The 27605-nt window shown below is 39.7% G+C and overlaps 1 protein-coding gene across 5 annotated transcripts in view; it reads right to left on the reverse strand.

Moving 5' to 3' along the window:
- Positions 1 to 27605, reverse strand: part of CACNB2 (calcium voltage-gated channel auxiliary subunit beta 2) — a 449947-nt gene that overhangs the window by 42971 nt on the left and 379371 nt on the right. For all 5 annotated transcript variants that reach the window (XM_055429533.2, XM_055429550.2, XM_055429559.2 and 2 more), the window contains 4 exons: positions 13239 to 13361; positions 10789 to 10925; positions 7438 to 7514; positions 642 to 775 (listed from right to left, as the gene is read on the reverse strand). In XM_055429533.2, coding sequence (XP_055285508.1) covers positions 642 to 775; positions 7438 to 7514; positions 10789 to 10925; positions 13239 to 13361 — 471 coding nt within the window. The remainder of the gene's footprint in view (positions 1 to 641; positions 776 to 7437; positions 7515 to 10788; positions 10926 to 13238; positions 13362 to 27605) is intronic.

Here is a 27605-nt window from a genome sequence, read left to right on the forward strand (position 1 = left end):
ATTTTGCACCTAGTGGATTAGAAGTTTAAATAACTGACTAAATTAAAAATTGAAGAATTGAAAAAAAATTTTTTTTTTTTAGTACAAGCTATGTATCTGGATATCATAAATCAGAATCTAATAATGGTTTTTCATATGCTTGAGTATCAGTTAAATTTCCGGAGGAAAGAAAGTGATAGAGACAGAAGCATGCACGAGAGAGGTGCATTACAAACGGAGTTCTCAGCATTGGACGTTCCTAGAATGTTGGAACGAATGCCCTTGGTGGTAGCTGTTATTCCATCAAAAAGGCTAAGTACTGTAATGGTGCTTCCACAGGTCACTCACTGAATTTAGCTGGTCTGAATGGACTCAATTAGCTGCTTGATATATTCTTTTCTTAGGACAGAAATGATCGTGTAGAATATTAACTGTGGGACTGAATGCTAATGATGCCAGGGGCAGGATAAACACAGCTTATGTCAATGTGAACTTACCGATTTCTGCTTCTGCTTAGCTACAGCAGCATGGAAAAGAAACAAAGAATAACAAAGCATGCATGTTATTGGCTTTATCAAGGACGCAGACAGTCCACAGGACTAGAAATGTGACGCAGTGCAGTTGAGCGCGTGGACAGACGCAAGCTTGGAAGTTCATGTTACCTTCTTAAAGAAGGGCATTCTTTTCTCTTTGGAGTGGGGTGACGTTACACTGTTTGCACTGGGTTTAGGGGAGCGGTGGTTTGCTGGAATATCATTGTCTTCTGCATCTAAGCCAGTAGCATCTATGTCTATAGCTATATACAGACAAACAATTCAAAAATCATCAGGTCGACGGGAGAGGAAAAATTGGTTATCAAAAAAATAAAATGAAAAGCAAACAAAACTAATCATAGTCAAAGATCTATCACACAGTGCTAAGCACAGTCAACAAAGTAAAGTTTCAAGGTAAAACACATAAAGAATGTCATCAAATTAAACAGAAAGATCCTCTCATAATATCTGTGTGCTTGGAAACACTGGTTTCATGCTCAGTCTCTTGAATAAGATTTTGTTTTTAGAGAAACAAGTTTTTTAATTTGTAGTTTCAAATATAATATTGATATTTTCCAAATCAGCTGTCAGGACAGAAAACCTTCAATTCTTCCCATAGCTTAAACCAGCTTTCAGATAATCAGCAACCTTGATCACCTTATGCCTCCAGTTTCTTATTGAGCTTGATTGAACATAAGGGCAGTGTGAAATGGTTCACTGAAATTACAACAGGCACGTGAGGGACAGAGAGAACAGAAAATCCTAAATCCAGTGACATAAAGAAGTTATACACAATACAAATGACTCTAGAGGGTCCCAGGATGGACCAGATGGAAATGATTTCACCATGATCTGGGCACTCTTGAGGCAGGTCTGATGGAAAACTAATTAGAAGCCACTGGATGTGATGACCTCCAAATGAATCTTATACAATGGCCTAAGTAGCCTCCTGATGATTTTGTATAAATTTGCTGGATTTACATGAGAGGCAATGGCAGAAGGGCAGGAAAACCCAAGGGATTATACCACTGATCTCCTCATCTGGAGGATGAGGGGTTTAGGTCTGTGGTTTGACATGCTTTCACCTTTTAAATTCATTGGCTCTGAAAACAGAGCACTGAAAAATTAAAATCTTCAATGAAAAAGATTCGTCATCTCCTTATGAGGTTTATACAATGCATCCACATGCAATCACTACAGAATTTGATCCATGGTAGAAACCAGAGCTGGAAAGTATTTGCGTAATCAACGGCAACTCTCTTATTTTTCAAGACTGAAAAGATAAATTCTCAGACTTGAAGGGACTTGTTTTTGGCAAAAGCTCAGTATCTACTTCTGCCTCCGTGGCACTAAATCCCATCCCTCCACCAGGCTGCCTCTCCAGCTGAGGTCCTGCAACAATCCTGGTGCTCTCATCCAATTCCCTAAGCTTCCTGAGTGGGGTCATATCCTCAAGAGTCAGGATTCAGGAAGATATTATGGAGTTGAGCCCACTAGAAAATTATTCTGTCCTTTCAGTTCAGTTCATTTCAGTTGCTCAGTCGTGTCTGACTCTTTGCGACCCTATGAATCACAGCACGCCAGGCCTCCCTGTCCATCACCAACTCCCGGAGTTCACTCAAACTCATGTCCATCGAGTCGGTGATGCCATCCAGCCATCTCATTCTCTGTCGTCCCCGTCTCCTCCCACCCCCAGTCCCTCGTAGCATCAGACTCTTTTCCAGTGAGTCAACTCATTGTATGAGGTGGCCAAAGTATTGGAGTTTCAGCTTTAGCATCAGTCCTTCTGGGATCAAGTAGAAGAAAAGGAGAAATCAACTTGTCCCAGGAAAACCTCATATTACATATGTCGTTTTCTCTCTCTTTTCATGTCGTTCTCTTAACATAAACCACAGTCCATTCAGATTTAAGGACCAAATTACTCTTGTGAAAGGACAGACAGCTTGGTGTTTTTCAACACCTTAGCTTCCATGCCCTGCGAAACACTGGCTGCCCTGGCTCATGACAGGCGCCGTGAACCTTTCCAAATGACTGGAGATCATCCGACAGGCGTCACGTTATTTTTCAATGTTGAAGTTATTATGGACGTTAGATGATTCACTCAGCCTTTCGAAAATGAGCTGTCTTGTTGAATTGTTCCTCTTTATTTGATTAGGTCGAAATACTGGGATGGAGCAAACACCTGGCATTGTTAGCACAGTGTTGCAAATATCAGCTCTTGCGTGCATAAAGCTGAGGTCGGATGCCCTTTCTCCATGAGTCATAATGGTCTGAATTAATTCCTGGTAGGTAGTTAGATATACCCAGTAAATACGTCTTTCTCTTTATCCCATCTGTGCCTTTGGATAAGCTCTAGGATCAGCATGTGTTGTACAACAGAAACATTATGAAACGTGCCCAGTGATTTGAACTAATGTTGATGTGTATACCACCCAATGATGCTCTTCCTTGAATCTCAGTTTAGGGAGCATGTTATTCGTGTCTTCCTGCATAAGATGGAGAGGGTGTGGGTCAGGTTTTCATTAGTCCCACAGCACAGTGGTCTCCCACCATTTGGGGACCAGGAACCAGTTTTGTGGAAGACAATTTTTCCGTGGACCTGGTCGGGGGAATGGTTTGGGGATAATTCAAGTGCACTGCATTTATTGTGTACTTTATTTCTATTTTGTGGCAATATCAAGATATTATGCCTTGACTTTAGGGGTTAGGGTTCACACTCCTATGAGAATCTAATGCTGCTGCTGATCTAACGGGAGGTGGAGCTCAGATTGTAATGCGAGTGATAGGAAATAGCTGTAAATACAGATGAAGCTTCGCTGGCTAGCCTGCCGCTCACCTCCCGCGGTACAGCCCAGTTCCTACCTGACTAGGAACCCCTGCTATAGTATGTCTTAATCCAAATCAAGGGCTTCCCAGGTGGCTCAGTGGTAAAGAATCCTCCTGCCAATGCAGGAGACACGGGTTCCTTCCCTGGGTCAGGAAGATCCCCTGGAGAAGGAAATGGAAACCCACTCTAGTGTTCTTGCCTGGGAAATCCCATGGATGGAGAAGTCTGATGGGCTACAGTCCACGGGGTCACAAGAGAGTCTGACATGACTTGGCAACTAAACAACAACCACCCAAATCAGTTTCCCTTTTGGTAGTCAATTCCAATATGCTCTACCTTTCTGTTATTGGATTTATAAAGGCTACATTCAAGGGACAGTACCCTTGACAGCATCTCAGAAATTGAGGATACTGAGTGGTCTTTCAGAGTTGACAGGACCTTGGGATGGTAAAGTTTAGGAACTGAATTTTATGATTGGTCCCCTGGGTTTTTTATTTAAAGGAAGAGTGACAATGCATAAAAAGTTGAGCTGAGCCACAGCCCAGATGTTTGACTATACATACATACACACACACACAGCCTGAGTCAAGTTTGCAATTTACCTGCATTTGGACATAAGGGCTCAAAATCCCAAATTGAAGACTTCACGTTTTTCTAGTCCTGACTTTGGTTAACTTAGATCTAAAAGCATCTGCATTTGTCCTGAGACACAGAATTCTAAATCATTTGGCTACTTTCAAAACACATTAAAGAAATTTACTAAAAGTTGAGAAGCATGTTTGACTCTTTAAATGATTCTATATACTTTTATAGGCTCAGATGGTTCTTATTCTGAGAGGTGTGAGATGCTCCTTTTAAATTTCATGCTTGCATCAGCATACCTTGGCAAACATTAGTATTTGCTTGGGAAAACTGTCTCCTTTAAAAATAGTTTATTTTTGTCCTCTTCATGAGCATGCTTTAGTTTTAAAAATTATTATTATTTTTGGCAGAGAGCCTTGGGAATGGTTTTTGAACTCTTAAATTTAAATGTAATCTTAGACAGTTGGGTCGAGTTGAGTGATGTGCTAGGGTTGCACGTGTGGACACACACGTGAAGGTATACAGTATGCTTTGTGCAACTGGCTACTACCTCATTCCCCAGGGTTGAGGTGGAAATTTTTTACTTCTTCTTTTTACATTCATTTATTTTTGGCTGTGCTGGCTCTTTGTTGCTGTGGCATGGGTTTTCTCTAGTTGTGGAGAGCAGGGGCTACTCTCTAGATGTGGTGTGGGCTTCTCATTGTGGTGGCTTCTCTTGTGGAGCCCGGGCTCTAGGTGCATGGGCTTCTGCAGTTGCAGCTTGCAGGCGCAGCAGTTGTGATGCATGTGCTTAGTTGACCTGCAGCATGTGGGATCTTCCAAGACCAGGGATCAAACCCACGTCCCCTGCATTGGCAGGTGGATTCTTAACCACTGGACCACCATGGAAGTCTGAGGTGGAAATTTTTCCTTTCCCAAATCCTGGAGAACCTTCAATTACATTTACTTTGGGCAAGTGCTTCTATTCTTTGTTCTTATAATAGGTGAGCTTACTTGTAGTAGGGCATTGGGAAACAAAAGGTGACGATTAATCATTGGAGGCCAATCCATTTTTGATAGTTTCAACAGGTTTCCCTGGAACCTCTCTATAGAAGATTGGGGGAACCTCTCGGTAGAATTTTCTTAGGTTTTTCTATTAGGTAAATTGTAGTACTGATACAAAAACATAGCAGGAGCCTAACGTACTTATTAGGGCTTCGCTGGTGGCTCACGGGTAAAGAATCCACCTGCCAGTGGAGGAGATGCTGGAGACATGGGTTCAATCTCTGGGTCAGGAAGATCCAACTGAGAAAGAAACGGCAACCTGCTCCAGTATTGCCTGGGAAATCCCATGGACAGAAAAGCCTGGAAGGTTACATTCCATAGGGTCGCAAAGAGTCAGACTTGAGAGACTGAGCACTAACATACCTACAATGTATCTATTACATATTTTGTAGGTGGTTAATATCTCTAGTTCACTTAGTCACAGGGTGGTTTGCACTTGGTATTCACGATTCCAAATTATAAAACTGTCTCTGTATAAAACTTGGGTGAAGTTAAAAATCTCTTTCATTTCTTTACACTGTTTTTTTTAACCAAATAAAAATGTCAGCACTTGCACATTGTAAGGTGATGATGATGAAGAGATTGTTTTTCAAAAATTATCCATGTTTTAAAGAATATAATTTGTACTTTTCTCTTTTTAAAATTAAAGTATAGTTGATTTAACATGTTAATTTCTCCCATACAGCAAAGTGATTCCATAATACATTCTTTTTTATATTCTTTTCCATTATGAGTTATCACAGGATATTGAATAAAAAAATCATCTTTATTATATGAAACTCTTAATTGAACTTGATGTTTAGGAATGACTAACAGGCATGGCAGTATTCTCCAATTTTCCTCCCTGGAGAATCTCATGGACAGAGTTCATAGGATTGCAAAGAGTTGGGCATGACTGAAGCAACTTAACACATACACACATAACATCCAGCTACAGAAATGAAATGTTACTTTCCAAACACACTCATTTATTCTTCAAAATGCATGTTGTTAGTGCTCATTATATGCTAAGATGATGAGAAGGCTACATTTCAATTAAAGGAAACAGAAAACTTCTGGGTTGACAGAAGTGGAGCTGACAATCTGAGGGCAGGGATGCTGTTTAACACAAGGAACTGGCATTTTCCTATTTCAGGAGCTAGTGACAGTCCTCAGGAATCTCTGAGACAGTTTTGAAGACACAGAGGAAGAGAATAAGATTTGTACTATAATTGCTGCAACTCCACCCATTTGAGGAGTAGAGAGAAGCCTCCTTTCCATTGGGGACTCAGGGAATATCTAATCACCACCAATCAGGGGAAGACAACCTCATATCATACCTAAAGGGCTCTGATGTTTCATTTCAAACATACTATTTTACTTAGAATTATAGCTAGCTGTAAGTACTCGACTTTGGAAATATATGCGTTCTAAAACAATTGATTTCTTATTGTGCTCAGACTTTGCTCATTTAACAAATCCTCCAGTTTTAACTAAGAAGCTGGGATGGGTCTCTGAAAGCTGCTAACATCCGGGAACAAAGTGCAATCATCAGTAACAAGGGGGACCCTTAAGACCTGGCAGTCATGGTGCAATTATCCTGTTCCTCCACAGGGGCATAATTCTCTGTCTTTGACCTCTTCCCACTTCTAGCTTCCTAGAAATCTCCCAAATGCTCCACTGGCCCATCCTTACCATCTTCCTCTGATTCTCAATTGCATCTCTTAGCAAACTAAGACTCTGATCATAAATTTTCACCCAATTCAATCGATTTGTCTCCTGTTGATACAGAACTCCAAGTTCAACACAGAATGGTAGAGTTGCCAGGCTGAGCAAATACAAATTCAGTTAATGAATTTTTCATTAACAAGGAATAGACAAGGAATCATTTTTCAAGTATGTCTTGAACAATACGAACTCATACTAAAATAATCAGAAATTCACATTCTTCTTCAGGGCTTTGGGAAGAAAACAGTCATTACTCTTCGTGGAAGTGTTTCCATATTTTGTTCAGTGTTTCTGTATGTCTTCTACATGTTCCACGGAGCTTCCTGGGTAGAGTTCATGTCAGACCCATCAATCCATCATCACTTCATCCTTCTTTCTTCACTTTTCTAAACTTTTTATCCTTCTCTTCTAATTTAACACTAGGGCCAACACCTCCCATGGCACTCTGATTGATGGTGAATGTTCATTCATTTACGGACCCTGACAACGTGCCAGGGACCACCGTGTAGAGGGGGACTAGAAAGTTAAATCTGCTCATCATCTTGATCATCTAAACCGTGAACACACTGATACCATTTCTGGGTTTTTTTTCAAAGGCAGAAAAAAAGTTGCCCATATTGTTCCTAACGCCATTCTCTTTTCTGCTCCCTCTGAACATCTTGAGGGTTAACTAGTGACTCGGTTTATGGAAACTCACACAACTACGTAAGACGGAGAAAAGCATGAAATGCAGTATGTACTGTTCAGCACTTACTACCTACTTACCAGATGATGGAGGTGTAGATTTTCTGGAACTAGGTACTATGTCACCCAAACTGGATGATGAATTTCCTCCTGATTTACTGGAGTAAAGCAAAAGTTTATATTACAACTGACACTTATTTCAGAGATGAAGACATTTGTACTGCTCAATAAACATGATTACTCATTATGTTTTTATTGAACTTTAAATCTGCCTTGCCTCCAAGGAGGCAAAGAGTAATTTCCCAGTGGGTTCCTGAAGTGCTTGAAACATCTGCGTCAAGGTCTCTGTTTCAGATTCAAGGCTTAATTTGAAAAGGCCCTGAGAGACTGAAGAAAACTAGGATACCTGCCGCACCCATCAAACTCTCTGCCAGGATTGCAAATAGATTAGAGCAAAAATTTCCTTTTTTTCTCATTTTCAAGACCCTCAGAAGCAATGCACAGAACCTGTAGGCTAACACCCAAACTTGTTTTTCATTGGGTTCCTGCTCCTTTTTCTTGTACACCAGAAGAAGCTTGCTTCTTTTTTGTGTACCAAGATGGACAGTATTCAGGTGTTCATGAGCAATCTATTAAAAAAAAAACCCCAACAACATAGCAATAATAAAATTTGCCAACCTCTAAAACACTGGTCCTCAACCTTTTTGGCATCAGAGACCAGTTTTGTGAAAGACAATTTTTCCAAGGAACAGAGGGTGTGGATTGGTTTTGGATAATTCAAGTGTGTTACATTTACTGAGTTCTTTGAGCAGGAGTTGGAGCTCAGGAGGTAATTCAAGTGATGGGGAGTGGCTGTAAATATAGATGAAACTTCATTTGTGTGCAGCTCACTTTCTGCTATGGGACCTGATTCCTGACAGGCCAGGGACTGGTACTGGTTCATGGCCTGGGGATTGGGGATCCCTTCTCTAAAAGACACTTGAAAGAACACGATAGTGTTCCATGATTTAACTCTTAGAGTATACCTCTAACATTTCTCAAACATGGCTAACATGGAGGGTTTAACTTGGCTCATTTAGGAATGATCTGAACTTCAGAACTACTGGATTCTAAAGTTTGATCTGAGACATGCTTTAGTGTCTTAAAAACTCTGGAGTTTAATATAAGATCAGTGGCATACCAGTGACCTGCATGCAAAATGATACACTACGTGACCCCCTCACAGAGGTGGATGGAAAGGAATATTTTAAAAGAGTGACATGGAATTTCAGCAAGACAATTATAGCCAAACCTTTATTATCATTGCCAAGCCCAGGTCTAGTGGACATAATCTGCTACAGTGTCTATATATCTAAGGGTGAGATTTTGTAAATATTTATATATGTTTAATATTTTATGAATATTCATAAGAAAATATAAATTCCACTAAAATACCAGTGACAGGCTGAATTTTGTTTCTACCATCCTGGCATTTTAATGTGTAAAAAAGACAAACATCAAAAGCTTTAAGCAACCACCAGAAGGCCTCTGTGTCTTTTTAAGGTTCTTAAAAGATACCCCAGCATGTTTAACAAGGACATCAGACACCATGTAAAAGTAGTAAAAAAGTGGTATTTAGAGAAGCCATTTCTGGCAGTTATTTAAAAATACCCACTAGCAAGACCAAAACATTTTCTTCCAGAAGTTTTCTTTTCTTCCCCCTAAATTATTAAGTCTCATTCCAGTTCAAGCTTGAATTTATTCTACATTCTCTTTGAATTTTCATAACAAAGTATTATTTGAATTGTGTAAAACTGTGACAAACAGTGCAAAGAGTCAAAATGTTCAGAATGCAAATTTGCCCTTCATGTTTAATTCCATAAAAATATCATGTTTTTGAGCCAGGCTCCAATTCTACTGCTTTGGATTTCTGCTGATTTTTTTTTTTTTAACAACTTACAAATCTGAGTTTTATAATACTGCTGAATTCTAGCTATGCCCTCAAAACAAAAGTATATCTAAAACGTTTGGAGACAAATGTAAAAACCTCTGAATAAGAAAACAAGAAAATAATATTTTCACCTACTTAGGCAAAAAAAGAAAAAAAAATACTAGTGAATGAAGATGGGTGTTCCAAACCACAAAGCATCTTATATTTGACCTGTGTGTGGGCACTCAAAAAAAATTCTTGCTGACACTAAAATATGGTCTTTGACAAAGGATTTTTTGTCCTCATAGAAATAAATAATGGAGAAGGCAATGGCAAGCCACTCCAGTACTCTTGCCTAGAAAATCCCATGGACAGAGGAGCCTGGTAGGCTGCAGTCCATGGGGTTGCTACGAGTCAGACACGACTGAGCGACTTCACTTTCACTTTTCACTTTCACACATTGGAGAAGGAAATGGCAACCCACTCCAGTGTTGTTGCCTGGAGAATCCCAGGGATGGGGGAGCCTGGTGGGCTGCCGTCTATGGGGTCACACAGAGTCGGACACGACTGAAGTGACTTAGTGGTAGCAGCAGCAGAAATAGATAAAACATAAACTTCAGGAAACAAAAGCTTAGCGATTTGCTTTAAAGAAAAGACTTGCCTATATTATATCCTTTCTCTGGAAGAAGCAAATCGTGTTCCTGTACTTGTCTGCAAGGGGGTCATTTTCACATTTACTCCATATTCGAGGAGCCCTTCTAATGATTCTAGTGAAGGGCAAACAGCCTTAAGACTCCTAGGAAAAAAGATCATTTGGCCCCAGCTTAGTACATAACTCATCTAACTGCTATCTGCAAGGACAATTTTAACTGCTTTCTTACTGAGTTTCTCTTTAAGTGTTAAGCAGTAGGTAGAACTGAAAATTGAGTTTCTTAAATGATAGTGAAACTCAGAGACCACAAGAGACTGTCATTTCTAAAACATCTTCCTACCATGCCAGGCAGCTCTGGATACTGGGATTAGTCACCACGATTGCTTGATGCCAGAGTATTTTCAGCAAGATTAGGACTTCAGAATTTCCTCTGCACTAAAGCCTGAATTTAATACTCTATCACCTTAGCGCTTTTCTTTCCTTCATGGTAACACTTAATTTGATTCTCTCTCGAAGAGGATGAAAATGAGAGGCTGGGTGATGTTTTTAAAATACAGGATTTGCAATGCTCTCAGTAAACCCTATCACCAGTCTGAACTAAAAGAGCCCGAGAGTTATAAATTACTAGTGAATGGAGATGGATGTTCAAAACCCCCAAGCATCTTCTATTTGACTTGTTTGTGGGCGCTCAAAGGAAATTCTTGCTGACACTAAAATATGGTCGTTGACAATGGATTTTGCATCATTATAGAAATGAATACAATGTAAGTTTTCCAACACAAAATAAAGATGGGATATTACAGCAACCAGCAGTTCGTGAGTGATAGTACAGTCTGAACTTTGACACAAACACGTGATGCTTTTCTCCTACCTGGAGTAGAATTTCCCTTGCTTGGCTCTCTGTTCATGCTGTAGCCTCATGCTTTCTAGCTTGACTGGGCTTGGAATGAATCCGATTTCACAGCCTTCTTTCACCAATCGCCCTATCCACCAGTCATTGTTAAATTTCTAAACAGAAAATCAGAATTGCTCAGATCAGTGCACAGAAGTTAAATGAATCTTCACATCCTTTATTGTCCCAATTAACTTTTTTCAGTGGAGAGAAATATTATGGCAATTGCAGAGAACTCCGCCTTCAATATCACAAGTCAAGAAACCTGTAGGTGCAGGGGTTGAGTATGCTAAAAGTGAAGTATTTTCAGGACGCTCAACAATCCATCTCTGGCTTGACTCTGCCTTCACTTTCCTGACCGTGAGATTTTCCTGAATTCCACTGAGGCTTCTGGCACCACGGTAGACCCTTCCTATTCAAAGATTAACGGCTCTTCCTGACAAGACACCATTAGGAACTAGGGAATGTTACAGAGCGTCTTCCTCTTGTAAATCACAGTAGTTAGAAGTATTAAGAATGAAAAATACTGACATTCACCTGAAATATCTGATGTCAGAGCAAAATTTATCTTTGTTGCAAACAGGTTTATAATGACCACAATCTGGTGTTCACAAATGATTTCTCGACTTATGTGAATGTTGGCAATGTCTCTCTTGTGTCTGGATTATTTACCCTATATCTTTAGGATCTGGTTTGATGTCCCTCAACTGAATAGTATTTTTCAAGCCTGTTCTTGAACACTGCTGTCAGCTACAAACTGGTACTTGTCATCTACCTCTGCAAGGACTAAATCATGTGCTGTTGCAGCCACTGACCTTCAACACTCCCTGAAAGGAGTTCAGGGTGAAGAACAGAAATGAGGCACTCTGCGCTTTGAAAAAACTGGCAGAACAGGTCTTCAGATAGATATTTTCAGGAGCTGATTTTATGAGCCTAATTCTTACATCTCCTCATATCTACAAAAGCACTAAAGTTCTTCATGATGATGATTGCTCCTCATGACTAGCAGAAACCTTCTGCAAAAGTATGTGCTTGATTGCATGTACTCCTCTTTCACCAAAATCACATAGATACTGGCCTTCTCCTCTGCCTCTTTGGAGCAGTTTCTCAGAGCTATCCAAGGGGCTGTCTCATGGTCTATAGTCCTCACTTTTGCCCAAACAAAACTTAATTCCTAACTCTTATGTTGTCCATTCTGTTTTTCTTTTCTTTCTCTAAGTATCAGCCCTTGGGACGGGAGCCTGGATTCACCTAATTTTCTTTTGTAAAGTAAAAGTTTAGGCTTGTACTTCTGAGAATTTTTTCTGTTTTTCCTTCCTAGCCAAGGGACTTCCTTCCCTGGTGGCTCAGATGGTAAATGCAAGAGACCCAGGTTCAATCCCTGGGTTGGGATGATCCCCTGGAGAAGGGAATGGCTATCCACTCCAGTATTCCTGCCTGGAGAATACCATGAACAGAAGAGCCTGATGGGCTACAGTCCAATGGGGTCACAAAGAGTCGGATATGACTGAGTGACTGACACTTTAAATTTCAATTTTTTCTAGCTGAATAGAAATAACAGCTCTTTTGAAAAGTTAAAGAAATGGTAGGCTCTATATTCTCTAGGCTCTTTCAATGGCAGTCATCACCTCTTTTGCTCATAGCGTTTAGTGCCTGAGCAGTTACACTGACATATGCTTCCTAGGACACACTGTTCCCTAGATGGAAGTGTTCCAATGGTAAATTCCTACAGGTTCAAGAAAGTCTCATGCTCACAGCCTGAGAACATCATGGAGGGGAAATCTCTGGCAGAGCAGGCTTTGATAAATGTTGACTCAAAATAAACCTTAATTAAGAGTGAATTTTTTCCAATTTACAGACTGAGTCATTGTTAACAGAAAGTGAAGGCTTTTGGCATGGTGGAAAAGAGATGTTCCTGATATCTATTTCTTGTCTCATTGGCTCTAATTCCATCCATTTCTCCTTCCCCTACAGCAATTCACCACCAAAGACGGAGAAAGTGCACCAGTGGTCTGAGTTTAGACCTTGTTGGCATAGAGGAGAGACCGTGAATTCTACATACTATTATTAAACTCTCCCCAGATGCTTAAACTTGGGACATGAGGGGCAACTGACACATGGTCAAGGTTAAACATTAAAAGAAAAAGTACAGGTTAAGCATAAAAAAAGGATCATCTACTCCAGCGGTTCTCGATTTCTGGGTCACAGAGCCCAGGGGAGCCTTGAGGTTATTCCAAGAAGCCTGTGACTTTTTTCTTCTTTAAAAAGGTTCTGTTTATTTTGGAAAAGGTTGAGAGGCACTGATTTCATGTGTAGGTTATATAATCACAGCTATACACGTGCTATTTCATAGCAATGAGAAGTAAGAAGTGAATGTTTCAAGGTAAAAAAAAAATCATGCAGCTAGAAATTGCAGTTACTCTCCTTACTTCCTTAACATGCAGAAAATCTTTTGCTTCGAATGAGATGGCCATGCCTGGCACGGGAACATCGTCTTCGTGGGCTGCACTGTAGCTGACATTTGTCCGAACTGCAAATGCAACCGGCTTTGTCTAAAATGGAAAAAGGGGGAAAAAAATAAAAAAAACAAGTGTTCCTTCTCTTTTCCCCTCAAAATACAAACATACACAGAATAACGGTTGTCACAGTTGTTGTTTTTCCTCGATTTGGCTCTTTATCACAAACACCATCTTAGTATTTCCAACATGGGAAACCTTTGGGTGCTCAGCCACATACACCCATTTCTGAACTAGAAAAAGGCCACTGTGTTTTATGGAAGCACTCCAAGCAATGAAAGTAAAGACGAACTACTGAAATATGTGTTTACAACATAAAAACTTGTAACAAATGGAAATCAGGAAACATACACGGGGTTGAAATACCAAGTTCTTTGTTTCAGTGAAAAAGACTTGGCCGCTGCCATATCCACCCCCAAATCTACTTTAATTAATAACAGAAGATGGAACTTCCCTAGTGGCCCAGTGGTTAAGAATCCATCTTCCAATGTAGGGGACTCTGGTTTGATCCCTGGTTGGGGAACTAAGATCCTACATGCCATAGAGCAACTAAACCCTCATGCCACAACTAAGACCCAATGCTGCCAAAAATTAAAAAAAAAAAAAATTAATGACATAATTCCAAAACATACTATGTTTTGCATGAAGAAAGAACCAAGGAATATATCTTATAACTATTAAAAACTATATTCATGGCTGCTGGGTATCATGAAAGCAATGACTTTCTATTCTAATATTTGTCCTTCTTGAGTTTTCTCAGTCACTAAAGATGATAACATTCAGTAAGTTATTTTTCATTATTTGATGCTTTGCAAATTTACAGATACATTTTGTCCTCTATCAAGCAATACCTGCTTAATCACAAGGTAAAAAACAGGTAAACTCAGAAATAGTGAAAGAGGTATTGCTCTAATTAGCACTGGGTTTGTGGGCAAGTGGATTTCTTCTGAGCTGTTTCTTCCTATTCAAAGAGCTCTTCATCAGGACTGCTCATGAAGGATGAGGGGAAACTGGAATAGAAAGAACCCATCTTCACTTCTGAATTTTCCATAGTTAATCTGTTCTAGCTGACTACTGTCTGGGTGAGGACTGACTTTAGAAGAGCAGTGGTTATGTGGATTCATCCACAATATGCAGAAAGGAGGTCCAGGTTCTAGATAAAGAACTGAAAGACATGAAATCCAATCTGTGACATCCATTACGAATTTTAATAATAGAAGAGGGCTGTTCCTCGTATGGAAATGTGAACTTTAAAGAAGAACAATAAAAGTTGCCTAATACTTCTACCACTGAAACACAATCCTGTTTTTTTAAAAATTATTTATTTTTACTTGGAGGATAACTGCTTTACAATGTTGTGTTGGTTTCTGCCATACAACAACTGGAATCAGCCATAAGTATACATATGTCCCTTCCTCTTAAGCCTCCCTCTCTCCCCATCCCACCCCTCTAGGTCATTGCAGAGCACTGAGCTGAGCTCCCTGTGCTAAACAGCAGCTTCTCACTAGCTAGCTGTCTTACACATGGTAGTGTATATATGTCAATGTGTGACAACGTGAATGGTATTTCAAGGGGAAAATGGAAATATCATTTTAAATAATATATAAATTTGTATCCCATAGCTATAACCATAATGTTCCTAATTCACATCCAATTCTTAAAGTGACATAGTAGTTTTTTATGTGATACACTTCTTTTTAGTCTACCATTTAAAAAATTACCTCGATAATTCAACCCCTTTTTCGACATTTAGGTTTAGAGGTTTTTTCATTATGATAAATATTCTGCTTTGAAAAATCTTTGTACAAAAAGCCTCTTTCTATTTAGGATTCTCTCCTTGGGATAGATTCCCAGAGGTAGCATGAGTAAGCATGAGTTATCAAGACCTTTTAAAATTCTATTCCAAACTACTGTCCAAATGGGCTCTGTCATTTTAAACTGCAACCAGCAGTATATGTTGGTGCCCTTTTCCCCAAGATGCAGTTTTAATTAGACTCAGTTTGAGTACTAGAAATAGGATTTTCTTGAGTATAACCAATCCACTATTGGAGAGAGTTTCTGATCCCTAAAATATAAATCCAAGATTTTTTTTTTTTTAATGACATGATCTCTCTCAGGGACTTCTTAAAAATTCCTTGGAGGATACAGAATTTCAGTGTAGTGCACTCACGCACGCGCACACACACACACATATTTAAACCACTGGAAGACCTAAATTTTAAATGTACAACTCTATAAAGGATCCCATGAAAATCTCTTCTCTTTTTCCCAATGAGCAACTTTTGAGACACTGGAGTGGTAGGAAGAGGGAACACTGAGAACAGAAAAATCTTGAGGTGGTGAAGGTTAGCCTATAATAACCAGGACAACAGATGATGATTTTATGTTCTTAGATTAAGATTACAGTTCAGAGTGTGACTCCCCACCTGGCTCACCTCCTACGACCAACCATGCTTCCCTTAGATAAGGAGCTTTACACAGCAAGCAGTATGGGAGCCCAGCTGGCAGGTTCAAGGGGATGAATTGTGGGCAGTTCTGAGGCCACAGGACTTGATTTTTCCCACAACCTAAAGAAGCTCCATTGGCACCTTGGAAGCCTGGCCCATGGAAGCCTCTGAGCGCCAGTCAGAGATATGTTTTAAGATTATAGCAGGAGCATTATTATTTTTTCATAGTCTTCTAGAATCACTAGACCTAAGGCTGTCAGAAAATAATTATTATTAAGTAGGAGATCATTAACTAAAAAATCTTTTTGGATCCAGCAGTTCCATTTCTGGGCATATATCCAAAGAAAACAAAACAACCACATCAAAGAGGTATCTAGACTCTTATGTTCATAGCAGCATCAATCACAACAGTCAAGACATGGAAACATCCTAAGTGTCCACCAGATGAATGGATAATAAAGATGTGAGATACACATGCACACATGCAGGAATACTATTCAGCCATGATAAAGAAGGAAAACTTGCCATTTGCAACAACACGGATGGACTTGGAGAGCATTAGGCTAAGTGAAATAAGAGAAAGACAAACACTGTCTGCTCTCATTTATATGTGGAAGCTCAAAAACAAAACCTAACCCCCAAATCTCTGGTTATGAACTAGGGATAAAACAAATTATCACAAATTCATGGCTTTCTTTTGAGCTTGCTTCCCAAACAATAACTTAATGAGTTAAGACTGAAGCTAATCATTTTAATGGCTACAACAATGTTTACATACAGTTAATTAAAAATGTGCTAATGATGGAATATCTACTGTTAAAAAGCAAAATGAAATTCACTCAAATAAGAATAAAAATAGAATTCTGATAATGATTAATAGTTACTTGAATTTTCAGGCATCAATTTCTTCATTTCTTAATAATTTCTTAATGCATTTTATTATGCTAAATAACAAATTATGTTTTTCCATTTTCATTCAGAAATCATTAATAGTTAATAACATATAAGGGAAATCCATAGTTTGTTTTCAAGTCTACAATGGATTTTTCTTAAATATTAAAGACTTCCAACTTGAAGTATTTTTTAAAGAAAATGAAAAGTGTAAAGAATTTAAATGACCCAGATGTCTATTATAAGAGACTGCAGAAAAGACAGCTTAAAATTTCAATGAGTTTGTGATCCATTTTCTTGTACATAATAATTTCCTATAAAACTTGCTATGCTTTTCTATGATTTTAAATGACTCAAGTAGGACTATAATCATTGAGTCTTACAATGGAATTACTCAGACAAAGATATGGTGAGGTACTTTCAGAAATAAGATCAGAGCTATCTGCTTTATTAATACTTGCCTATCATTGACCTTTTAAAAAATCTTTGGTAGCTTATTATAAGGTATCAAGGGTAGTCTGAGAATTCTTTAATAGCAAACCAAAGCAAACCACAGTGATAAAAAGAATGTAACAACCATTTATGTATCCTGATAACTGAACACTGAATCAGACTGAATAAGCAAATAATCACAGATTTGTCATAAAATAAAATTTACATATGTAGTTAACTGATTTGAGAAATTCAAGTTTCCTAAGATGGATTAATTTAATGAATATTTATTTAGTACATGCTTACTATCTCAGGTTCTTACCCTCACGAAGTTTAACCTATATTCTAGTAGAGGAGATATCATAAGCAAGATAGTTGATGATTTCAAATAAGGAATAGAATAAAACAAAGTTATATGAATAGAGTGACCACGAGCAGAAGATGGACTGGCAGTGTGAAATGAGGTGTTTAGGGAAAGCCTCTTTTGAGTTTTCAATTATCTCTTTATCCACCCACCCTATCATGCATCTACCCATCCACCCAACCACCTATATGTCCATCCATCCATCCATTATTTATGTGTCAGGCACTGTTTTGGACAGTTGGATTACATCAATGACCAACAGAAACTAAGATTCCCCACCCTCTAAGGGCTTACATTCTAGAGGGGGAAGAGAGAGATTAGAAATAATAGACATAATAATCAAATAAAGTATATAACATGTTAGAAAGAGACAAATTCTGTGGAAAACACGGTAGGGAAAGCCAGGCTGCCAGGTGACAGGGCAGGGACAATTTTCCATGGTAGTATACGTAACCTGCCTTGAGGAGGTAATGTTTGGACAAAAGCATGAAGAGGTAAGAAAATGCAGGTGCCTGAACTTCAGGCTGAGGGAAGAGCCAGTGCATAGACCCTAATGTGGGATCAGGTCAGATGAGCTTGGAGAGGACAAGGAGCTCAGAATGGCTGAGTGGAGGGGACCAGGGAAGCTAACAAAAGATGAGGTCAGAGCTCTCAGGTGATACCTGACTTTGTAGCTCAGAGTCAAGACGTGTGGCTTTTATTCTAAGTGAGAGGAAAATCACTGGAGGGTTGTCAGCAGAGGAGTGATGTGGTCTGACACGCTAAAAGGACTGTGATGGCTGTTGAACTGAAAAGAAGATTTGGGGACTTTGAAGTAAAAACAGGGGAATCAGTTGGAGAGGCTCACAGTAACTCAAGTGGAGAAATGATGGTGGTTAAATCAGAGCAGCAGCAATAGAACTGGTGAAAAAAAAAAAGGTTCAATTCTGGATATATTTTCAAAGTAGAATCAACTAAATCTGCTGATAGATTTGATAAGGGTGTGAAAGAGAGCCGACAATGATGCCAAAGGCTTTGGGTCTGAGCTATGAGAAGGATAATGTACTCATCAGGTGATATACAGGGGATGGCTAAGTGCACAGGAGGCAAAAACAAAAAATTTTACATTTCCTTTAAATCGAAGTATAGTTGACTTACAATATTATATCAGTTTCAAGTGTTCAATTAGTGATTCAATATTTTTATAGATTATAGCAAAATTTTACATGTTTTGAATGTGTAAAACTTGAGATGATATGAAACATCCAAGCAGAATTTGGAAGAGGGCTCAAGGTCTGAAAGTTTGACAGAAAAATCTGGGCTAAAGATACAAGGTGGCAGGGACTTCTCTGTCGGTCCAGTCGTTAAGACTCTGTTTCCACTAAAAGGAGTGTGAGTTCAAGCCCTGCCCAGGGAACTAAGATCCCGCATGTCTTGCCGCATGGTAAAAAAAAAAAAAAAAAAAATAGATATAAGGTAGTAAGTCTGGATAACACTGACAAGGAAATCAACATACATGAGGGCTCTCCAACTACAAAAGTGCTTCAGCTTCCAAAGGGTGGAGAACAACTGCGAAGTGGAGAATGACTCCTGGTTTCCAGGAGGTAAGTGTCTCGAGGTGCAGGAAGTGGTCAACTGGGTCAGATACTGCTCATCAGTCAAATACTGAACGCTGGCACCTGCCACATGGATTCACAACCTGGAGGTTGCTGTTGACAAGAGCCCACTCAGCTGCTTGCTGGAGATAAAGTCATATTGGAGTCAAAAGAGATTAAAAGGAGAGGAACTGGATACAGTAAGTGTAGACAATTCTTTTCGAATTTTTCAACAAAGGGAAGAAATAAATGGGGTGACTGGTGGTAGGAAAAGTGAGTCAAGATTTTTTTTTCATTTAAAGTAGGAGCAATAACAAAAATCAATGCTGATGGGAATGAGTCAGTATAGAGGGAGAAACAAAAATGTGATGATCTATGAACCAGAGCACAGAAGTGCTAGAACATTGTTTTCGCTTTGGCAGAGGAGGCAGTGAGATCCAGTGTGTATGTGGAGGACGGGGCCCCCGACAGAGGCAAGGAGGCAGCATGAACAAGAGCAAATTCTGGCCACAGAGGTGATGCAATGTCCTCCTCTAACTGTTTCCCTTTCCCAGTGGAACAGGAAAGACAGGGCAGAAGGTATTGGAGATTTGAGAAGAGAAGAAAAAACTCAGTGAAGTAATTTGGAGTGTGGCAGACTAAATGAACAAGGGAGGTAACTCTGGTGGGACCGCCAAGCAGGACTAAAGCCCGCTTGAGAGTCAAGGTCATGGATTTATAGGAAGCTAGCCATGCCATGTGGGAATGGCATAAGCATCATCACAGAGATAACGGATTTAAAACCACTGTCCCTCAGTTTTAAAAGATCATGGCCTTAATGACCTACTGCATAGCACAGAGAACTCTGCTCTATGTTATGTGGCAGCCTGGATGGGAGGGGAAGTTTGGGGGAGACTAGACACATGTATATGTATGGCTGAGTCCCTGTACTGTCCCCCTGAAACTATCACAACACTGTTAATTGGCTGTACTCCAATATAAAATAAAAAATTAAAAACAGACAATGGCCTTAAAACTACCATTCCCCACCTTGTTTTGAATTTTCTACAGCAATTTCATAGCTGTGTCTATTACAGTATGTATACAAATAAAGTTTATATATTTGGGAACATTTTAACCTACTTTCCTGAGATGATCTTTCAACTAGGTTATAACCCTTTTCAGGCAAATGATTTATATTCCTATTTATTTTTTATGCCAGCCTCCAAGCCTTTACCAAAGTGCTGCTGCTGCTGCTGCTAAGTCGCTTCAGTCGTGTCCAACTCTGTGGGACCCCATAGATGGTAGCCCACCAGGCTCCCCCGTCCCTGGGATTCTCCAGGCAAGAACACTGGAGTGGGTTGCCATTTCCTTCTCCAATGCATGAAAGTGAAAAGTGAAAGTGAAGGCGCTCAGTTGTGTCCGACTCTTCGCAACCCCATGGACTGCAGCCTACCAGGTTCCTCCGTCCATGGGATTTTCCAGGCAAGAGTACTGGAGTGGGTGCCATTGCCTTCTCCGTTACCAAAGTGCTAGGTATACATTCCGTTCCGTTCCGTCGCTCAGTCGTGTCCGACTCTGTGCGACCCCGTGGACTGTAGCCTACCAGGCTTCTCCGTCCATGGGATTCTCCAGGCAAGAGTACTGGAGTGGGTTACCGTTTCCTTCTCCAGGGGGTCTTCCTGACCCAGGGATCGAACCCGGGTCTCCCGCACTGGAGGCAGACGCTTTAACCTCTGAGCCACCAGGTATACATTAATAATGGTTAAAGGACTGAACTAAAGGATTGATTCTTTTCTGTTAGAGAAATCAATCATCAGGAGCTTATCCAGCACCTACTCAAGGAAAAGTTCTGTTACCATGGTTCCAGGGCCCACAAAAATCGAATGGATGAATCATTACGGAACTAGGTGGTCTCATTAGGATTTTGTTTTATATGATTAATAGGCATATATGTAAGTGAAAGTGTGCTGTGATTCATGGGGTCGCAAAGAGTCGGACACGACTGAGCGACTGAACTGAACTGAACTGAAAGTGTACACATATATTTATGAAATTGAAAATAGCTATATTAACTAAGAATCAAGCAAAGAAGCAAATGTTTAAAAGAAACTTTGAAATAGTATCGCCTTAAACACCACTGAAATGAGTTACAATCCTGATATAAGTTAAATTTATTTATAAAGCAAAAGATAAGGAATATCTGATTTTCCCCTTTTTCATAGATGATTAAAAAGTAGATAAGCTCTTGCAGAAGTGTTTTGGGGATTGAATAATGGTAATCCTTAAAATATTATATTCACCTTAAAAAACTGAATTGAAATACATTATTTCTGAATGCTGAAATCAGGCAGTACTCAAAGTTACAAAATCAATGTGCGTGGTGAAGAGCAGAATAATAATGATACATAGATCTATCTTTCTAGGTAGGAAGACATATAGCACCTTTCCAATTTGTTTATCAGAGAGCTCATCACTTTGGATCTGAGGTCAAATAAAAGATTAATTACCAGTCACCAGGAAAAGCAAGCATCCAATAGAGAAACTTACCAAAGGAGAAAGTGAAAGTGAAGTTGCTCAGTCGTGTCTGACCTCTGCGACCCCATGGACTGTAGCCCACCACGCTCCTCCATCCATGGGATTTTCCAGGCAAGAGTACTGGAGAGGGTTGCCATTGCCTTCTCCAGGGGATCTTCCAAACCCAGGGATCAAACCCAGGTGTCCTGCATTGTAGGCAGATGCTTTACTGTCTGAGCCACCAGGCAAGTCATCAAAGGAGAAATTCTATACAAAGAAGAGAGATAATATCTGCACTTTTGGTGAAGTCTGCCATCATTCAGTATTAGTAAAGCCTTCTCTGGACTTCCCTGGTAGAACAGTAGGTAAGAATCCACCTGCCAATGCAGAAGACACGGGTTCCATCCCCAGTCCGGGATGATTCCATATGCCACGGGGCAACTAAGTCTCATGCCACAACTAGTGAGCCAGTGCTCTAGAGCTGGGGAGCCGTAGCTACTGGGCCCATGCACCACAACTACTGAAGCTTGCAAGCCCTTTAGTCTGTGATCTGTAAAAAGACAAGCTACAACAATGAGAAGCCCAGGCACAACTAGAGAGTAGCTCCCGCTTGCCCCACTAGAGAAAAACTTGCGTGCAGCAATGAAGACCCAGCGCAGCCATAAAAATAAAACTCCACTTTCAATAAAAGTGTACTGGCTTCATTTTCCCTGTGGAGCTGTCTCTCCTGAGAATGGTATCTTCAAAAGGCACTGAAGCTCCTCCAGGTCACTGGGGAAGAAACCAATATGGCGAGAAAGTGCTGCACTTTATTTATTCTGGGTTTTAAAACAGCTGTCTCCCGGCCTGAGAAGAAAGGTAAAGTCATTTTCAATTAAGTCAGCCTCTTAAGAAGAACAGAACTGTCTATATCCAATTTTACTATTGATTAGTCTTACCAAGCAGGAGAACTATAGTTCTTAAGTTATTTAGAATCTCATGGTATAAATTCAGGAGCAAGCAAGTTTTATTTTGGGAGTGTTGTACCCAAAAAAAAAGAAGAAGAAGAAAAAACTAAAATGCCTAAATTTGTTTTTTCTTCAATTGTGATGGACTCAGTGTTTGCTTAGAGATGGTCATAAGGGTGTGGCCCTAATCCGATGGGACTGCTATCCTTAGAAGAGACAGAGGAGACCTCAGAGGCCTCAGAGGAAAAGCCATGTGAAGACACAGGGAGAAGGTGGCTGCCTACAAGCCAAAGAGAGAGGCCTCACTAGAAACAGTCTGTGATCGGAACTCTGAGAATACCCATTTCTGCTGTTGAAGCCATGCAGACGATGCCATTTTGTTATGGGAGCTCAAGAAGACTAAACAGTTGCCTTAAGCAAATCAATATGGGGGGGATCTATGTTGCTAATGAAAAACACAAGTTTAATCTACATTATTTTGACATCAAAGTCATTTGCAACCAAAGATTACTTCGTTATCCAAAATTCCTATATACTTTTCAGAGAAAATTAGGAAAATGTCAAGTCAATCAAAATTCACTCCTTGGGACTTTGCTGGTGGTCCAGTGAAGAATCTGCCTTGCAATACAGGGTAGGTGGGTTCAATCCCTGGTTGGGAAACAAAGATCCCACACGCCTTGGAGAAACTAAGCACATGTACCACAACTACTGAGTCTGTGTGTCACAACTTGAGAGTCTGTGCGTCACAACTTGAGAGTCTGTGCGCCGCAAGGAAAGATCCTGCATGATGCCACCAAGATTCCACGTGCTGCAACTAAGACCCAGACCAGCCAAATAGACAAATACTAAAAAAAAATTCACTCCTTTTTTTCTAACACATCTTAGCATCTATTTTCTTTAAAATCCAACACTGCAAACTTCACAGGGCAGGATGCTACAGGATACAGGGTTCCTTCCTTAAGCCCATCGAGATCCTAGCCAGGAAACTTGTATCTTCCGCAGACCCAGCAGCTTCAGCTAAGGCAGCTGATAAGAGGCTGGGTTCAAACATACCTGCTCACTCTCTTTAGCTCTTGGTTGGCTACATTTTTGGTACAGCTGCTACCTCCAAATCCTGAGTAACAACCTCACATTTCCATTCATTCTCTTTGCTTACTTGTTAAAATTTCACCCACGTGGCTGTCCCATTTTTTAGTTGGTTTTCCCTAATTTATACTATTTCTATTTTTCTGAAAGAGTAAAAACTTAAAAAACAAAATAAAAAGTGTGGTGGTGGAAGACCATCTCAACAGGGACCAGACACAATCCTCTATGAAACACCTCAGTCCACAATGGGCAGCTCAGGATCATCCAGGATCTCTAACTCCAAGTGTTTTTTTTTTTTTTTACGTGTCACCACCATGGTTCTCCTTACTATTTTTATTCCACGACAAGGAAAGAACTGAAAGAATTAAGAGGAATCAACAGGGGTATCCCTTCCAAATTACTGCTTTGCATTTAAAACTGTTATAAAAATGTCTATTCTGTACTGATTTAGAAAATTATACACTACAAAGAATACCCCAGGGAGCATTCTAAACAAGTGTAAGGAAAGCCTTTACAAAGTACAGGCTGACAAACAGGGAGAGACACATTATATTTTGTTTTAATTCTGTAATATTCACTTTCTTCTTCACTCCAGCAGCTGTGATTTCAGTTAAGGCCACACAGTTCCAGGGATCCAAACTTAGGCAAGTCTGTTGTGTACTGACTTTGTTATTGTTTATTTCACACTGAGTGTTCTGTTTTTCTTCAATAGAAAAAAAAAGAAAACAACCTTCAAAAAACCAGAGCAGAGTATTTCCAGGACTAAAACCAAATGTTTTGGCAGGGAATAAATCAGTGCAGAGAGCTGTGGGTGGCAAATTCTGAACATGAGACCATGTCTGGTCACTCTCTGGACACTTTAAAAATGTTTGTTGCTACCCGTACTTATTGGTGTAAGATTTCCCCAGGCTTTGTGACTAACTAGCGCTGTGCTGGAGAGGGTAGAACAGCATCCTGAAGGAATCCAAACTGAAAGAAGGCAGAAATCAGCTTAAAGGATGAATATTCTTCTAATCATGACAAACGCTGAATATTAACTGGGTTGTAGTTTTAGATGCAAAGTTATCATTTGAACACCTACTATTTAAACTCTGACAATATCTATGTTACAAGATAAACTGAGGCATATAAAAATTTCCAAGGTTTTAAAATTATTTATTTATTTTTGCCTCGCTGTGCACCACGTGGGATCTTAGTTTTGCCGATCAGGAATTGAATCCGCATCCCCTGCAGTGGAAATGCAGAGTCTTAACCACCGATCACTAGGGAAATTCCTCAGGGCTTTATTTGAGCAAACATTGAAACAAATCAGGTAGCACCAAACCAAAAGTGTTGAGGGGCATTCCAACCAACAGGAGCTAGGTGTTCATAGAAAAAATACAGCAGCAAAGCAAGGAAATCATGTGATTGGTTACAGCTTTAGTGGTTGTCTTGTTTGGGAAAACCCGGTTGGCTGTTTGTGATTGATTGTACTTAAATTTTATTTTCTGGGTGAGCATGCACTTAGAAGTACAAGTCTCTGGCTTAGGTGTGCTTACCGAGGTTATCAAGTCATTAGAGACACCCGCCTAATGGCCTCCTGGTTTAATTACTTTAACACTTGTAGTTACTCTAAAGACTGTTGGTAAAGGCATTTCAAAGATCTGCTCAAGACATTTTCAGTCAAACTGGGGATATATCCAACTTCCCCATGACTTTCTGTGAGTCAGGGTTTCAAAGAAAGCAGATGGTTACTGGGTACAAATAATATATTAACTGTGACTTACTTGAGCATATCCGTGCCAATAGAAAGATATGACTTAGCTTGGTAAACAGACTTATTTTCTCAAGTATTATTAAACTACAATAACTAAAAAATGCTTAATTCATTGTGTACTTACTACATAGAAACAACTGAGTTTAAAAGCCTTTTTAAAAATTATTTATTTTAATTGGAGGCTAATTACTGTACAATATTGTATTGGTTTTTCTATACATTGATATGAATCTGCCCCGGGTGTACATGTGTTACCCATCTTGAACCCTTCTCCCACCTCCCTCCCCATCCCATCCCTCTGGGTCATCCTAGTGCACCAGCCCCGAGAGTCCTGTATCATGCATTGAACCTGGACTGGCGATTCGTTTCACATATGATAACATACATGTTTCAATGCCATTCTCCCAAATCATCCCATCCTCGCCCTCTCCCTCAGAGTCCAAAAGAAAAGACTGTTCTATACATCTGTGTCTCTTTTGCTGTCTCGTATACAGGGTTATCATTTGCATCTTTCTAAATTCCATATATATGTGTTAGTATACTGTATTGGTGTTTTTCTTTCTGGCTTACTTCACTCTGTATAATAGGCTCCAGTTTCATCCACCTCATTAGAACTGATTCAAATGTATTCTTTTTAATTGCTGAGTAATACTCCGTTGTGTATATGTACCAAAGCTTTCTTATCCATTCGTCTGCAGATGGACATCTAGGTTGCTTCCATGTGCTGGCTATAATAAACAGTGCTGCAATGAACATTGGGGTACACGTGTCTCTTTCAATTCTGGTTTCCTCGGTGTGTACGCCCAGGAGTGCGATTGCTGGGTCGTATGGCAGTTCTATTTCCAGTTTTTTAAGGAATCTCCACACTGTTCTCTACAGTGGCTGTACTAATCTCCATAAAAATCTTATATTGGTGAGTCTAATCAGTAAGGATCCAGGATTCAAATCAAGGTATTCTGGGGCTACAAAAGCACATGTTCTTATAGACACTGTATTGTTATCAAGACAGACTACAGCCTCTTCTGTAACACTTTCATTTTCATTTATTTCTACTCATTCTTAAATTTTCCCACAATTCCTATTACATGTCATAATATCCCATGACAATACTGTATAGCTGACTTATTTCACAACTTCTCATAAAGTTTCACTTATTCATATTTGCGCTAACTTTTCAAATAACTTAAATTCAGTATTCCTTCATTATTGCTTTTACACTTATTTATAGTTTTTCATTGAAATTCTTATCCCCCACCAAATATACCCAACTGAATTGTCCCTTTAAAAAATTTTACTGCAAAATAGTGAATCAGAGAAAGAAAAAAGGTCATCTATAATTCAATCGCTTAACATTTTAGAGATGATACACAAGCTTTTTAGCAAACAAAAATACTACTACGTCTCCAGTAGTCCCTTTGATTCGGGCACTATTCCCACTCAGGAAGGCTCTACCCTCATGACCTCATCACCTCCCAAAGGCCTGCCTCTTAATAACTTCACTTGGCGGGGCTAGGGTTTCAACATATAAATTTGGGGTCAGAGGACAAAAACAGTCTATTGCACACATTTAAAGTATTGGGCATCCTTTGTGGCTCAGCTGGTAAAGAATATGCCTGCAATGTGGGAGACCTGTGTTTGATCCCTGGGTTGGGAAGATCCCCTGGAGAAAGGAAAGGCTACCCACTCCAATATTCTGGCCTGGAGAATTCCTTGGACTGTATAGTCCATGGGGTCACAAGGAGTCAGACACAACTGAGCGACTTTCACATGATGACATGAAAGTATTCCATCCTGGGAGGAGAGTTTGGGGAGAATGAATATATATATGGCTGGGTCCCTTTGCTGTCCACCTAAAACTATCACAACACTGCTAATCAGCTATACTCCAATATAAAATAAAAAGTTTAAAAAATTTTTTTAAATAGACAAGTAAAAAATATTCTATCCTTAATTATTTCCTTACATACAATTTTTAGATCAAAGGGCATTTATATTTGCAAAGATTTGATATATATTAACAAATTTTCCTCCAGAAGGATGTGCTAATTCTCTTGTCCACAAAGAGGGTATAAGATTACTGATTGTCTCTTAATCCTGACTATAGATCCTAAGCTCTAGGAACCTAGATGATATTGCTCGGTTACTTCAGTTATGTCTGACTCTTTGTGACCCCAAGGACTGTAGCCCACCAGACTTTTCTGCCCATGGAATTTCCAGGCAAGAATACTGGAGTGGGTTGCCATGCCTTTTTCCAGGTGATCTTCCAAATCCAGGGATTGAACTCGTG

Source organism: Moschus berezovskii, chromosome 15 (genome assembly GCF_049115385.1).
Source record: "Moschus berezovskii isolate FMDL1 chromosome 15, NW_MosBer_1.0, whole genome shotgun sequence".
NCBI classification, from domain to species: domain Eukaryota; kingdom Metazoa; phylum Chordata; class Mammalia; order Artiodactyla; family Moschidae; genus Moschus; species Moschus berezovskii.